We start from the raw sequence: 16,410 nt of genomic DNA on the forward strand, positions 1-16,410 counted from the left end.
GGGTATTTGAACCCGCGTACTACGAGTCATGAGGTGGGAACGTTGCCTCTAGACTACGGAGGCCACTAGCGGTACCACATGTAAGTCAGTAACTAGGAAACCATTGTCAATATGTGAAGGGCATATATAAGCACAAGGACAGATTTACCTTACCTCACCTCCTTTTCAATTCGTCATCGACCGCTCAAAGCTAAATATCCACGGAATACAGTTTAGATACTCCACGGAGCTGAGCCCTTCTTGAGAAGCCGCCAGTTCTGCAGCTACTAAAAAATTCCCCTATGTTTTATGGAACCCGAAGGTACACTACCTTCTACACAAAAGCCTTCCACTGGTCCCTATCCTGAATCAGATCAATCCAGATGATAACACCTCATTTTAATAATATCCTCCCACCTACGTCTTGGTCTTATTAATGGTCTCTTTCCTTCTGGTTCTCCCACCGAAATGCTATGTGCATTCCTTCTCTCCTCCATTCTTACTACAGGTCCTGCCCATCTCGTCCTCCTTGACTTGATCATTCTAATTATACTTGGCGAAGAGTACTATGAAGCTCCTCGTTATGCAGTTCCCTTCAACCTCCGGCCACTTTTTTCTCTTGAGTCCAAATATTCTCCTCAACTGTTCTCAAACACCTTCCGTCTATGTTTCTTCCTTAATGTCAGAGACTGAGTTTCACACATATACAAAACCACAGGCAAAGTTATCGTTTTTATATTCTAATTTTTATAGTTCTAGACAGCAGACGAGAAGACGAACTGTTGTAGACTGAACGGTAGCAAGCATTAACTGAAATCAGTCTCCTCTTAAATTCCTCATGAACTCTAAGTACTTAAGTGTCTCAAATAACCCAAGAAACCAGTAGCGTCTTATACTATATAATAATCCCCGCTGTGTCTGTACCACACACGTCATTAGCCAGGCAGTAGCCTCCCATTGTCAGTTGTCCGCATAAACCTGAAGGATGCTAGTCTGCCGAGGGCAGTTGGCGTGCGGGTCTATCCATCATGTGAATTGCGCCTGGCATTAATGCATCACGCTGAACACCTGCACAAGACATCGACCTTTTCTCCCAACACATACCCTTGCGACTGCGCGCAGCACCCGGCCTGCTCTTGGCTCACCGAGGTCTGAAATTCATCTTAATATTAGGCATAAATGAAAGGTCATTCCTTCCTCACAGAAATCACACTACGTCTCTGCGAACTAGGATGTGAAGCCATATAATCTTGTAGGTCGTTACCAGCGATACGGAGGAGCTTCATGCTTCCATCTTCATGATGGAATAGGAAGTCGAACATGGAGAAATCTGGATATAACTAACTTAATAGAGCTGAGCCCTTCTTGAAAAACCGCCAATTTTGAAGCTACTCAAGAACTTCCCAACATTTTATGGAACCCGAAGGTTCATTACCGTGTTCACAAGAGCCCTTCACTGGTCCCTATCCTGAGGCAAATCGATCCGGTTCTTAGCGTCCCATCCTATCTTTCTAAGATCCATTTTAATATTATTCAACCCCTACGTCTTCGTCTTCCTAGTGGTCTCTTTCCTTCTGGCTTTCCCATCAATAACCTATATACAATCTTCTTCGCCCCGCCCCCCCCCAATTCGTGTTAAATACCCTACCCAGCTCACCCTCCTTGACTTGATCATTCTAATTACACTTGGCGAAGAGTACGAGTTGAAATATGGACGTAAGGTCAGGAAAATTTAGGGACCGGAAATCTGAGGGAGCCAATAGGCGCAAGAGTAAGGTAAATTTACGAATACAGGAATGTCAAAATGGCACTGATCCTACAGAACAGGATTCAAATGAAACTAAACTTCTGCACAGTTTCAACGCCTTCATATGCGTATGTATGGTGAATTCGATGTTACCACAACGAAGAGCTCGGTCTTGTGAGTCGTGACGCCGCGTAATGCGGAGACAGCCCGGTGTTTCCAAGAGAACGCTGTATTTGAGATATAATGGCTCTAAAGGTGTTTGGGAACAGGGCGCTGCGGAGAATGTTTGGACCGAAGAGAGATGAAGTGATAGGAGGTTGGAGAAAACTGCATAATGAGGAGCTTCATAATTTGTAATCTTCTCCAAGTATAATTAGAATAGTGAAATCAAATATGATAAGATTGATAGGGTGTGTAGCACAGATATGGCGAAGAGGATTGCATGTAGGATATTAGTGGGAAAGACAGAAGGAAAGAGACCACTAGAAAGACCAAGATATAGGTGGGTGGACAATACTGAAATGGGTTTTAGAAAGATAGGATGGGTGGTATTGACTGGATCGATCTGGCTCAGGATAAGGACCAGTGGAGCGCTCTTGTGAACCCGGTAATGAACCTTCGGGTTCCATTAAATTTTGGGAAGTCTTTAAATAGCTGCACAACTGGTAGCTTCTCAAGAAGGGTTAAGATCCCTTTAGTTAGTTATGGCTCTGAGTGGACCAGTATGAGGTAGAGGGAATTCACGACAATTTTTTCCACCCTCGATTTTTCTGCCCTGAAGATGGGGGCAGCAAGTTGGTAAGAAACTAGCACAGTACATAGCAACGNGTTGGGAAAGACAGAAGGAAAGAGACCACTAGGAAGACCAAGATATGGGTGGGTGGACAATACTAAAATGGGTTTTAGAAAGATAGGATGGGTGGTATGGACTGGATCGATCTGGCTCAGGATAAGGACCAGTGGAGCGCTCTTGTGAACCCGGTAATGAACCTTCGGGTTCCATTAAATTTTGGGAAGTCTTTAAATAGCTGCACAACTGGTAGCTTCTCAAGAAGGGTTAAGATCCCTTTAGTTAGTTATGGCTCTGAGTGGACCAGTATGAGGTAGAGGGAATTCACGACAATTTTTTCCACCCTCGATTTTTCTGCCCTGAAGATGGGGGCAGCAAGTTGGTAAGAAACTAGCACAGTACATAGCAACACATCCGTTAAGACAGCAAGCCCATCCCAGTCGCTGCAGTGAGAACATCGAAACTCACATATCGGAGGAGTCTCTGGATTTGAGCCAATTTATTAATGTTCTCTCCCACGTCATTTCTACTTCCTCATGGAGAAGGAGGAGGGGTAGAGAAAGTAGTGGAGAAGGAGAAGCGCAAATGGAGGGACAGGATCTGTAGAACAAAGACAATTTTCTCTATCCGTACGTCATTTGTTCCCCTTAGGTCCAATATACTCCTCAGCACCCTTCTCTCAAACACCATCAGTCTGTGTTCTCACTTTTATATGTGAGACTAAATTTCAAACTCATTGAAATCTACAAGGAAAATTATACTTTCCCAATGCCAAATTTTATGAATATCTATTCAGCGATTCTCGAGTTGTTCCATACGAACAAAGAGACGGGCGGTGGCATATAACAGAAACGTACATGTGCCTAGAGGGCATCGTTAGATAAGCAAGAAATCAATGTTGCAGATGGTGTACGAACTGAACACGTCATCTCAATACCTGAGACGCAGAAAATTTCGTTGCTGAAGTGAATGAAAAGCAATTAACAGAAATACGTGTATAAAGCTCTCCGCTTGCAGGATAAGGCGAGGAGCATTTGCATAACGTGGAGCTTCCAGACGGAGGCACAGACATATGCTGGAAACTTAAATAAATAAAACTCGGTTTTCATTACGCTACTGCGGCTGGTTCCTGCCGAATTAATGGCTGCAAGACAGGGAAATATGTCTGTCTGTCTGTCTGTCTGTCTGGGAGAAGCTGAGGGAACAGATTTGGACGTCCCGAGATAAATTAATCCACAATGGTTCATTCTCGTATCCTTACGTAGCTGGATTTATGTGTATTTATATTACTACGCTATTCGTGGAAACCCGCAAAGAGTATAAATGTAGTCACAGAACGTATTCATGCCACAACCATTATTCCTTTAAGATACTTTGCAGATCATGTAATGGAGGAAGGAAAAGTTGACGGAGGAAAGAAAGTCAGGAAGAATAAGATTAAGGGACAGAAAGTTGGGACAGAGGAATAACAGAAGGAGACAGGGAAAAGAAGCAGCAGCAGAAACAATAGTAATAAGGGCAGGAAGAAGGAGATAAGCCCTAGAGTAGGCGCATGATAAAGGATATGGATAGAAATAGGAGAAGTAAGAGAAGAATTATAAGGCGTAGACTTAGAAATGTTAAATGTAACAGTAGGGATAGTAGTAGACCCGTTGCTAGGCAACAATTGCGGAACAGACAAGTATACAACGGCTGTTACTAGGAAGCGGCCCATAAACACCAACACAGGAACGGTGTTTTCTGTGCGGTCCGTTCCAGGATGTTATAAGCAGAACTGAGTGAAGCCGCGATGGGAGCCCGAAAACAGAGGTATTGCACTGAACAAATAAGCAATAAAATGTTAATATAAATGGAGGAGAAGATAGAGGTAAAATGGAGAGTATGAGAGGGATTAGAGATAGAAGAAAAACAGATGAAAGCTGGAGAATGAGATTAAGAGAATTGGAATGCGAAACATTTGTACTCAAGTAAAACTAAAACTTTTTCTATATGGGAAGCCGCCCGATCTCCTGACCTCTTCTCCTTTGTTCCTTCAACTTAAGACTTAAGTGTGCCGCCACGAAGCTGCATGACGCAGAGAGAACCAGACCGTTCATCCATCTTCATCGGTAGGAACTTCGTTTACCTGGCCAAGAAACTTACTGCTTCAGTGCAACCCCAAATTCCATGCCACGGAGCGCGTTCGCGTAACGGTAACGGCTCTGTAGTCGTATTCGGAAGGCTCTTGGGTTCAGTACGAGCCGGCACACCGACTATCATGATTTTCCTCAGTCCTTCTCGGCAAATTCCGGTATTGTACCTCCATTTACACCACGATCGCTATTTTTTCAATTAATCATTTATCTATAATCTTACCATTCAGTGCTATATGACGTAGTTACCAAGGTAAAAGGTAAAGTTGTCCCTGTGCTTAACTAATTAAGCAGTGCATCTTGAAGTCGTATGGGTGGTGGATATATAGATCCACATTTTCTTGACCTCGGCACTAGCTGGAAGTGAGTGGTCAGCTTCATGCCCTGGCCGCTTTATCCCTGGGGAAAGAGCCCCTGGTTTCATTTGGGTATGAGGTTGGGTGGACCCCAGAGCCGGCCTTGACATAAAAGTTAAAAAATGTAAGGTAAATTTATCCCTGTAACAAACCGTGAAGGCCCATCGGGTCTACGCTACAAGCTGGACGGTCGCGGGTTCGAGTATCGATGAGGTGGATTTCTTTTCAATTGACCTAATACTTCCAGCCGCACTATGGACCTAGGGCCAACTCAGCCACTGACAGAAATGAGTACCAGGAATCTTCCTGAGGGGTAAAAGGCGACCGGCGCGTAAGGCTGACAACCTTACCGCCATCTGTGAGCCGATTGTCTAGACGTTGTGGGGGCCTCAACTTCTCACAACCCTATGGGCCTGAACGACATGTAAAAGAGAAAATTCTTGACCCTACCGGAACTCGAACTCGTCCAACCCGTAGAAAGTCGTACCGGCTTCGCTATCCCAAGAGGTCTGTAAATTTAACTGTAAAAAAGAAGCAGACTCCACGGAATGCGGTTATGTAATTTGGGAGACGTAACCAGAGACCCGACTTCCCTAACATGCATCCTTTCTGTGCCACTTGCCTGCCAGCGTGCGTCACGATGTTAAATCTCCCCCAACATCAGGATTTTGAGCCCTTATTATGGTAATCCACGTTGTTCACAGACAGGAAAACAAAGGGCAGAGATGGAATGTCTTCGTCACTTGCAAGCCTTGCACCGACATGTTGCAGCGCCCTAACCGTGCACGGTGCAAGCCTGAGATTTCAATATTCATGGGTGTGCATAACATGGTCTCTTGTCGCAAGGGAATCTCCTGGATTGGAGATTCTTCCGAAGCGGCTTTCCAGTCGTTACAGCTGCTAGGCTGTTTGACAGATTTGGGGTTCGATCGCCAGCAAGGGCAAGAAGTACTTCTCTCATTGACATCGTCAGTACCTGCTCTGTGACCCACCCAGCCTAATATTCGGTAGGTTCCTGGGGCTCTTTCTTCGAGGTTGAAGCAACCATTCGTCTATCCCTTTTCAAGATTAAGATTGAGTGGGCCTATATTAAGACTTGGGATTATGCGAGAGGAAGCCGGGGATCTGCAGCAAGATAACCCTGCACCTCATAAAGAGGGGGGCATATGTTGTCCAGCTCAGAGACTGTCACGTTCTCGAAAGGTGTTTGGTCCAGGGCAATTAATTATACTAGAGGGCATATAGCTGTAATCTTATAAAATGGAGGCACGCAGTAGCGTAGTTGCTTGATGCGCTATGTTACAAGCGTGGAAGGTCGCGGGTTCGATTCCCTATGAGGTCATTGTTTCTTTTCAATTGGCCCAATCCTTCCAGCCTCATTATGGTCCTAGGGTCGACTCAGCTTCTAACAGAAATTAGTACCAGGTATCTTGCTGGGGGATAAAGAGAGGCCGACGCATATGACTGACAACCTTACTGCCATCTGTTAGCCGATTTTCTAGAAAATGTGGGAGCCTATACGTCTCACAACCCTATGGGCTCCCACGGCCTGTTACAGGGATAGCTTTACCTTTTTTTATATATCTACTTTCTCGTCTGTTATTTTCCAGTTCCTTACTTTATATATATATATAATGATACATCGATGCCGGTGATTAACAGTCTCCCACGAATAACACGGAATCATAACTGATCGTATCCGTCTCCTTTATATAGCATACTACATTTCACACGTCCACAGTCAAGTATTATTAATATTCACAGAATAGACACGATGCACTAAAATGAAAGACTGCACGTTTCTTGCTACATAAGTTACGTCCATGCAACATGTTAACACTCACCAATTCGTTGTTATGGTTACCCGAAATCTCGTAATTTCGGAACTTCATATAACCATTTCGTTTCTCTTTATATAATAAACAAAGCCAAATCTGTCCATATACATAATGAAACCATAATGACGGATGGAGAAGTGAAAGTATAGCTCCACCATTCTTGCCTTCGACACTAGGTGGAGGTGAGTGGTCAGCTTCACACCCACACCGCTTTATATTCAGGAAAGGAAAACCCTGAACCGAATGGAAAGGAGGTTGAGTGAACCTCAGAGCCGGGCTGGACGCTGTAGAGAAGAGAAAAATCGCTTATTCCTGCCGGGAATTAAACCCGGCCTTCCAGCCCGTAGACCTTTGCTATATTGACTGAGCTATCTCTGATATGGTCATTATTTCTGAGTGAGATAGTTCGTGCGTAGAATGAGAAGTTTTGAAACTGCAATCTTTTCTAACGAATTGTTCCTCTCCTGCTCGCAGCGACTTCAACGCCACCATGGTGAAGAGAAGTCTGAGGTCCATGCGACATGACGTGGACGGTAAGGCACAGCATCCCGTGCGACATCACGGTAAGCACAGGCGGAAACTGGAGCCACCGATGAACGTCAGCACCACGATGGTGAGCCCCTCTGCGGAGGGCAACCAAACGTCTCCACACTCGAGGCGTCTCGCCAGCCATGACGCGTGCTACAGCACGAACCAAGTGCTACTCGTCATTGCCGTCACGTGCGCCGTCAACTTCGCCTTCATTTTCGTCGTCATGACGCTGGTGCACGTGTGCAACCGCGCCGGCAGCAAGCTAAGCGGGTAAGCAACTCCAAGTACACCGGCCCTTCTGGAGAAGACAAGAAATTCCTAGCATTTTATGGAACCGGCGGGTTTATCTTTACACATACAAGCCCCCGCCACTGGTCCATACCCTGAACTTATCCCATTTCTTTAAAATATATTTTTAGACTACTTTCCTTGTTTTGGAAACATAAAAGTAGACATCGCAGGTCACCAGAGTGTGTCTGTGAATCCCCTCTCCACATCAATTTTGGGATTCCTCGACCGATCTCTGTGTATATCATGGCATCTGAGCTCATCTCAAGGGTGTAGTTCATAAATCTCTTCCATCATTCTGTGTGGCTCCATGTCTATCCCGTATTTATGCTAGGAAACGGCTCGGTAAACATATTTCGGCGACAACAAATAAATGCAACAATAGAAGAATTGTTAGACGCGTCGTTCTCTATACGGTCCATATCATATCAAAGAGAATGTTCGTTTGTATGAGTATCCCTGATTTTAGTATACGCGTAAGCCCCACACCCAACTCCCAAGCTGGATGACCACCCCTTGTCGGCTGCCCGCGACTGCTTACTCAATATATCCTCAACTACGTTCCATTCCTGATGGCCATCTCCTCCATTCGCAACCTTAGGACACGCCACGTCGTGGTGACAAGAGGCATATTAAACATAGTTTCACGTTTATGAGTGACTGTAGACAGGGTTTGGATTAGTGACTCGATTTATTGACCACTTACAGGTCATATCTACAAATAACTATAACACTACCACTACTTCCGCACTTTACAGTTCACTAGAGCATCCAGTACAGTGTTCTCAACACTATCGTTATTTCCATCTACGCAGTTCACTAGAAGAGTGGGTCTAGTGTTCTCAGCCTGTTAGTAGACGTTTCCTGGTAACGGCTCCAACAACGGCTATTCCTCTAGCTCCGGGCTCAAGTCTTCTCTTCACAGACTACCGTACAGAAGTAACTAAGCTCTAACTTTGTCCCGCTTATAACCTCTCAGCACGGACCACGTAGAAAACAGATTTTCCACTGTCGTAGTCCAGCAGTTCCGCGGGAACGTGTTTACCGAGCCGTTGCACAGAAAGGACCCTGGTGTATCCGCCAGTCTCGCGGTCGTTGCATAGCAGCGGCTCTACACACTAGACTGTTATATAAATAATTTGTTTAAATGCGCTTCAAGGCATGGCTGGAAATGCGTGTAGACGCCAGGCCACTTCATTTTGAAGGAGCTATTTCAGTTGCCTGAAGACATTGTAGCCGTGGTTTCCAACAGCGTCGCATGTAGGAACAAATTCCTATTGTAAAAATTCCATTGTAATATGTACTGCTTATCCCCTCGGGGCTCTCTTATTGATCAGGATAGCCAACTGTATCTGCGAACCATTTCCTCTCCTGCTTCATGGTAATATTATAATAGGATGAAGCTACATCAGAATGATAACTCGAATGTAATTTTAAATTCGGTTTCATTCAGGAAGCCATGGTCGGTTTCTTAATCATGTAGCGTTGAACGTGTTCTCATAACATCTCCATTATGTACTTATCTCGAAAACTGTAAGAACTAAGGAGATATCAGAGTGGACATAAAACACCTCTCGTTACGTTCTGCGCCTCTCATTCGAAACATGTTTCTCCCCGATAAATATTTAGCGAGGTATGTGCAGAATGCGTAAATGTAAAGTTGACCCAGTGCATAACTAATTAAGCACTGAGAACTGCTGTGGTTTGCTTCCTTGCTATTCCGGCTTCGTATTCAGAAGGTCCCTGGTTCACTATCGTCATGGAGAGTGGCTGTCCTGACTGAAATGCTCTTGTTTTCCTCAATCCCTCCAGGAAGATGCCCGGATATTACCCCAGATTAAACAACGGCTGTTTCAATGAACGTCGTTTCCTCTATGTTATTCATAGTCCGAACTACTGACAAATAAGTAAATATTGTGGCATGTCACGTGATCACCTCAACAGATACGCACGCAATAATGGAAGCGGTGTTTTCTGTGCGGTCCATGCCGAGGCTATATAAAGATTACCAGCTGCCATTATGGGATGCGTAAAACAGGCATGAATAGTTTTGCAAAGCCTTTACCGACAGACTTGTATATAGTGCACAAGGAATAATTGTCCGTAACACGCTATATGTGCGATACGTACACTTGACTAAAGGCCAAACATGTTCATAAGAGACAACCCCACCTTCTCGTCAGAGAGGATGCTACATAAGGACTATTACCGTAAGAGTTCAGTTGAAAAAAAGTGTCTCTGGCTTGACGCCAAGACGAACTGATTGGCCGTTAACGGCCAATCGTAAAGTAACTTTGACTTGACTACGATAGTGCCCTGAGACGACAGTTAAAAGAGGAAGAAATTGGCATGAGGTGGCCGCCAGCCTGCAAGGACTTGATCCCAGAATCAGAGAAACACCCGCTGTTGGAAGCCGCTACCAAACAACGCAGTGAAGACCGTGACTGAGTACACTGCTCTGTGTGAGATAGTGATTTGTGGAGTGTAGTCACGAGTTGTGTGATAAAGTGTCCAGTAAATTCGATTACCAAAAAACCCCGTCTATATTCACACTCAATAGCATGACAATATTCACAGTCTCCAAGCCAATTTCGGGATATTACTTTAAAGGCCACGATCACACCGATTTGAGTTCATCATTCACAAATCATTCTGTCATTCGACGCTACGTACGTAACTTGCATAGTATGAAAATGTCGTGAAATAAACCAAGACTCATTTGTTGTGATTATGAGTTTTTTCTTATCCGTCAAGCAGATGTTTTCGTAATAACTTTAATATGCGCATTCATGGAAAGGGATCCAGATTTTATATGAAAACTTTTGCTCTGGATGGAAAGTTTCCTTGCTTCGATCTGGCACGTCAACTTAATCTTTAATGTCTTAACACAGTTCACTGCATACTGGATCGTAACACTTCTAGTGCCCAAACGTAAGCGTGTGTCAGTAATACATTATCATTACGGTCCTTACAGTGAGTCATTTGCAGTCTGTATTCAGCACAGAAGATTCTCACAGTGACATCACACACAGTACATAAGGAATACATTTTCTGTTTCGATCTGCTTTAAGTCGTGCAAACTCGAACAAATAACAGAGAAAGTATAGGTATACTTTGACCGCCTCTGTGGTCTAACGGTCAGAGTTCCTGGCTACAGATCCAGACGTCCTGGGTGTATTCCCGGCGCTACCAGATTTTCTGAGAAGTAGTGGGTCTAAAACGGGGTCCCCTCAGTCTCGTGAGGATAACTGAGGAGCTGTTTCAATGAAACAGGATCTCCGATCTAGAAACCCGATGTTGAAGGCCTTGGGGTTCCGTTGCGCTGACCACGTGACACCCTCTGTCCGCTAAAGTTGGTACTAACTTGGCCACAAGCGGCGGTCGCTCGGTCGGTATAGTTCGCTTGCAGACTACAGGTCACGGAATTTGTTGCAGGTCCATATCTGATTGTACGGTAACGGCAGAAACATAAATAGCTTCACAGTCTCACTGCACCTACAGTAAGTTATAAAATGTTCCTGTACAATCACAAAGACTTCGTGTAATATTTCTCCGGTCACAGGTTCATATTCCGAAAGAACCCATTCCAAATCTTACCGATTTCACTGACTTGCCAGATTCTGCATGAATACGAGTATAGTTGAAATAATTCTTGCGAATTCGGCAACCCACTTAGAATAGGTCACGACCATGCGCAGTCGCGACCTACAATTTGAAAAACCATGCTTGAATGTATTCCACGGCGGTCCTTTTTATGTAGATTTCAGTTCATAATTTACAAATATTTCAACCGCTCGGGTCACAGAACTGACAGAGCATTAATTGCTGAAGCGTCGTTAAGGGAAACAAGGACAGATTTTAATTATAAACAAATAAAACATTTGTCTAAGCTCTTGAATATTTAAATCCCTGCAGATTTTTGTGAAGCAATGGAATTGTATCTCAAAGGGGAAATATATTTCTTTGAGAAGCAAGATACTTCTTTGCTAAAACGAGGATTTCTTCTGAAGATCTAAGAAGTGAGGCTATGGAACACGACAGGCGCCCTGGGACTCTGTGTCATCACATAGAAGATAGAATAACGAAGCCCAAAACAGTATACGCCTGTGTAGAGGGCACGCGACGCTGTTCATTTCAGTCAATGGATTTATACATTCTTTAGTAAGGTTTATGGGACTCTGAACAGTAAAATTATTATGTTTCTCGACATCATCCTTCGTCCGGTTTTTATTTAAAACAAAACATTTCGGTGACAGGATTCTGTCTCCGCCTTCAGGTTGAACCTGCTTAATTAGAGCCAGTCTACATAGCTAGTCCTATCTCTGGACACCAGCACAAATACAAGACTGGATATATAAACCAAGCACAGCATAAGTCATCTGCGAGAGTTAAGAAAATCATTAAAAACGTTAAAATACTCCACACCTATGAGGCCTATCACCTGTATCCTTACACTGTTTCACGGCTGCTGTTGTCAAAATCAGAATATTATCTTAATAAAAGCCATCACTAAAGAAACAAATTCACTGCATGGTACCAACATAGATATTGATTGGGTCCAACTGAGTAGGTTCCACCTGAAGACGAAGACAGCATCCGTTATCCGAAACGTTGTGTTTCTTATATAAAAACAGGGCAATGGATAATGTCCAGAAGCACAGTACTTGTATTGATATACCATCGTCACAGACTTTTGGATCTTACTCTGCATAATGTTTTGCATTTCGAATGTGATATGTGTTGTGTCCCAGTGCAAGGTGTGCAGTGAAATTCAAGAACTATCCTGAAAAATTACACATATTTCTTGTTTCATTATTTATGATTTATTTCATGACGAGGTCGGATAAATCAAAGTTGTAATTTGTACTACTCGAAAAATATTATCCATACAGACGTGCATATCCAGGTGCATATGGTGGAGCGTGTTAAAAAGTATTGTAAAGAAAAAGGAAGGTAATATGTGAACTAGATTTATTTGACTCAAAATAGAGGCAAGTGACGGGCTCATGTGAACACGGCTCTAAACTTTCTGGTTCCATGTCATTTTTGGGGTTTGTTTAATGGCTGAGAAACAGCCAGATTCTTTATAATGGCTCTGTTTCATGGAGTTGGTTAATCGGTATCTCAGAATATTTAGTGTCAAATGATAGGATTATCTGTAAATGTATTGAACAGGATATGAAACGAATCTCTGGCCATGATCTAACTTGAAACACTGGAGAACTGAGGAAATGCACGAAAATTTTCAGTGAGGATAGCAGGTAACAGATCCGATACTGGATCCTAGGGCTTCTCAGCTATAATACAGAAATTCTAAGTTACTTATAGCAATGTTCAGAAAATATTATTATTATTGATTGTAAAAGCAAGTACTTTCTTTAATAATGTTGTCTTATAGATTTGTCGCCGTGTAGATATTTTGTAAACCGACGTTTCGGAGGAATTTATCGCCTCCATCTTCAGGGTATAAGAAATCAGCTAGCGATGAAACAGTGTGAGCAGATATCTGTAGATATTCTACATCCCAGGAGACGGCATTCTCCATACTCACCGCCGTAAAAACCTCAAATTTTACAATTAGTTTATTGTTAGATTGGAACCAGAACAGGCAGTGACATGATCTACTCCCAGATGACAAATATAAGAAATGTGTTAGTTATTAAATCACAGAACATGAGCCTTTATTTTGTCTGCGACGGAACTGTTTTTAAAAGGTAATTTTCTTTTTCATGTATTGGCAGGCTTGACTCTGTGGTTCTCGCCGAGGATGGAGACTGCGACATTCACGACCAAAAACTTCCGTTGGATGGTTCCAGCTTACGTAGACAAGTATCTTCATACAGCAGTGTTCAGGAGTACGTGAATTCTCTGCCAGGCAGCTTCGATAGAACAGCCTCCATGCTGTCGCTGCACAGTTTGCATGCGGCCAGGAAGCCTTCGCAAGAGAACCTCCTCACAAAAAGCAACAGCCTACATACGTCATACTCCATGGAGAATCTCCTGTTCCTGGGCTGACACCAGAGTTTAGCACTTGGCTTGTAGAACCGCGAGACTGCGTTATGGGCCACGCACATCGAGAAGCCTCAGTGCAGTTGGCAATTGGGTGGACTGTACTTAAAATGAAGAAAATCCAAAATAACTGATAAATTTTAAAGTTACAAGAGGTGAGATAGCGATACATAAATTGTTATTTTTTATGAATTAATCTAAAAGTACGTTAAATGGGAACCCGTCTTCCAGCCTTCCGATAATATTGTGTTCGTGTAACTACAAAAAGTTTTAAAATCATTCACAAGTTATAGAACGTTTGTGTAATTTAATAATATCGATGCAATAAGTTTTGTAACGTAAAAAATGTAAAGATTCTCTAGTGCTTAATTAATTAAGCACCACGCATGAAGACGTGTGGGGGAGTGGAGATAGCTATACCATTGTTTACCTTTATACTAGATGGAGGTGAGTGATTAGTTTCACGCCCCTGCCGCTTTATCCCCGTGGAAACAGTCCCCGGTACCCATTCGATAGGAGGCGTGGTGGGTTTCATCGTCGATCTGGACGTTACGGAGAAAAGAAGAATCTTATCCCTGCCGGGAATCGAACACCTGTTCTCCAGTCCGTATCCCTTCGTTGTACCGAATGAGCAATGAGTAAGTTTCTTTGAGTTTCTCTCTCAGTATGTATATGTTGAAAGTACCAAAATTACATATATGCTTAACATAAAGAATTAATATTTTAATTTTGGTGAAACCAGTGGTTGAAATTCTACTGCCGCTATCAGTGTGAAGATATCTGATGCTGAGCCCATGCATGTCTAATTTATATCTGGCCTAAGTTTCACTTTTGATTTTATCGTGTAAGCCTGATTTATTATATCTAAATTTCCGGTACATTTATACCAAAAATTCAGTAATTCGACATGTTAATAAAACTGTAAAGAGGTTTATGAATTCCTAACTTAATATTCATTCTTTCAGTGCAAATTAATTCGAATTTCTACCCGAGAAATTGGACTCATTAATGATTGATTATTTATTATAATTAACTACTTCAAAATTACGTCATGAAATATATTTTAAGAATTATTCATTTGGAATTTTAAATGTCAGATGAAAACTTTCATATTACAAAAATTAAAAAGAAACGAGAATTTCTGGAAGTAGTGTTCAAAAAGTAGAAGTACAAATAGACGGAATAGCAATGGAATACGTATCTGATTTCACTTACTTAAGAAATATTATTTTAGAACTTAAGAAAGCTATAGACACAGAATTATATAAGTACCATAAAATAGAAGTAAATAAAAAGTAAAAGTATCCCTGTAACATGCCGTGAAGGTCCATAGGGTTGGGAGATGTTGAGGGTTCCACATTATCTAGACAATCGGCTCACAGATGGCCGTGAGGTTGTCAGCCCTACGCGCTGTCCGCCCTTTACCCCCAGCAATATTCCTGGTACTCATTTATGTTAGAGGCTGAGATAACCCCAGGGATATGGTGCGGCACCAGGGATTAGGTAAAAAAAATCCACATAATGATTTGATCCCGCGATCTTACGGCTTGTAGTGCCTCAACCAACTACGCTACTGCGTGCCCTAGTAACATAAAATAAACTTTATAATTGAATATTGGCGCAGAATGGCAATTTATATAAAATTACCTCTACATAATACGAAATTAAACTAATTAATTGTATTAGTGGCAACTGGATTTGAAACCGAAACGAATAATAAAAATTATAAGTAGTCCAAATACGCTCTTTGAAACTTCTCTCGAGTTTCGATGGATGTGGTTACCGAGTAATCCTGACATCACTGAAATATTAAAAAGTACAACTATCCCAGCAACAGGCCGTGGAGGCCCATAGGGTTGTGAGACATTGATATCCACATTTTCTAGAAATTCGGCTCACAGATGGCGGTGAAGTTGTCAGCCTTAAGCGCCAGCCTCCCTTTACCCCCAGAAATATTCCTAGTACTCATTTCTGTTAGAGATTGGTCGAACCTAGGTCCACAGTGCTGCTGGAAGAATTAGGTCAATTTAAATATCCAGTTACCTCATCGATAATCGAACCCGCCACCTTCCTGCTTATAACATAGTGCTTTAACCAACTATACTACCGCATTCCCCCTTTGAAATACTGAAAATTACAAATATAGTTGAAGAGACAAGCTGAGACCAACAAAATCTGAAAAATCTTTCGGAAAGACAGGAAAGAAGCCGCCTTCAAAGTTGTCTTTCATTTCATTCATCAGTAATCTCTCAGATGACAGGTCCACAGTCTCTTTCAAAACAGTTCCTCCACTTAATGCGATCTTCTGTTTTTGGAAAGAGACTATCCAGGAAAAGTGATAATGTGGTAGTTTTTCCATTTGCTTTCCACATCGCAGTACAACAGCCGTTCAAACAACTCTGGTCACGCCTGTTGCTATACAAACTTGAACCATCTTGAGCATCATTTGCTCTGTGCTTCAAGTCGCTGCTGAAAAGCACAGAAAAGGACGCGTCTTAAGTCGACTAAAGCAGCGATGCCCAGACCAAGACTATAAGGCAATTCGTAGCAACAGACCGTAACGATTTAAACATAAAGAATTCATGATCAGAGCGACTGCAGTTCTCTCTCGGCTAATGCAAAGACACGAGTAATCGGAGGGTAACGCAGCAGGACGCAGAGGCGTTTTATGAATCTAAAAAGTAAAAAGAAAAGTAAAGCTATCCCTCTACCAGGCCATGAAGGCCCATAGGGTTGTGAG

The 16,410-nt window shown here is 42.7% G+C and overlaps 1 protein-coding gene across 3 annotated transcripts in view; it reads left to right on the forward strand.

Annotated features, from left to right (window-relative positions):
* Positions 1 to 16,410, forward strand: part of LOC111870377 — a 206,653-nt gene that overhangs the window by 125,468 nt on the left and 64,775 nt on the right. For 2 of the 3 annotated variants that reach the window (XM_023862611.2, XM_023862612.2), the window contains exons 4-5: positions 7,317 to 7,643; positions 13,403 to 15,021. In XM_023862611.2, coding sequence (XP_023718379.1) covers positions 7,317 to 7,643; positions 13,403 to 13,676 — 601 coding nt within the window. In that variant the 3' untranslated portion in view covers positions 13,677 to 15,021. Of the gene's footprint in view, positions 1 to 7,316; positions 7,644 to 13,402; positions 15,022 to 16,410 lie in introns of those variants that run through there. The other variant, XR_004513653.1, reaches the window with a different exon arrangement.

This window comes from Cryptotermes secundus, unplaced genomic scaffold, assembly GCF_002891405.2.
Source record: "Cryptotermes secundus unplaced genomic scaffold, Csec_1.0 scaffold938, whole genome shotgun sequence".
NCBI lineage: Eukaryota > Metazoa > Arthropoda > Insecta > Blattodea > Kalotermitidae > Cryptotermes > Cryptotermes secundus.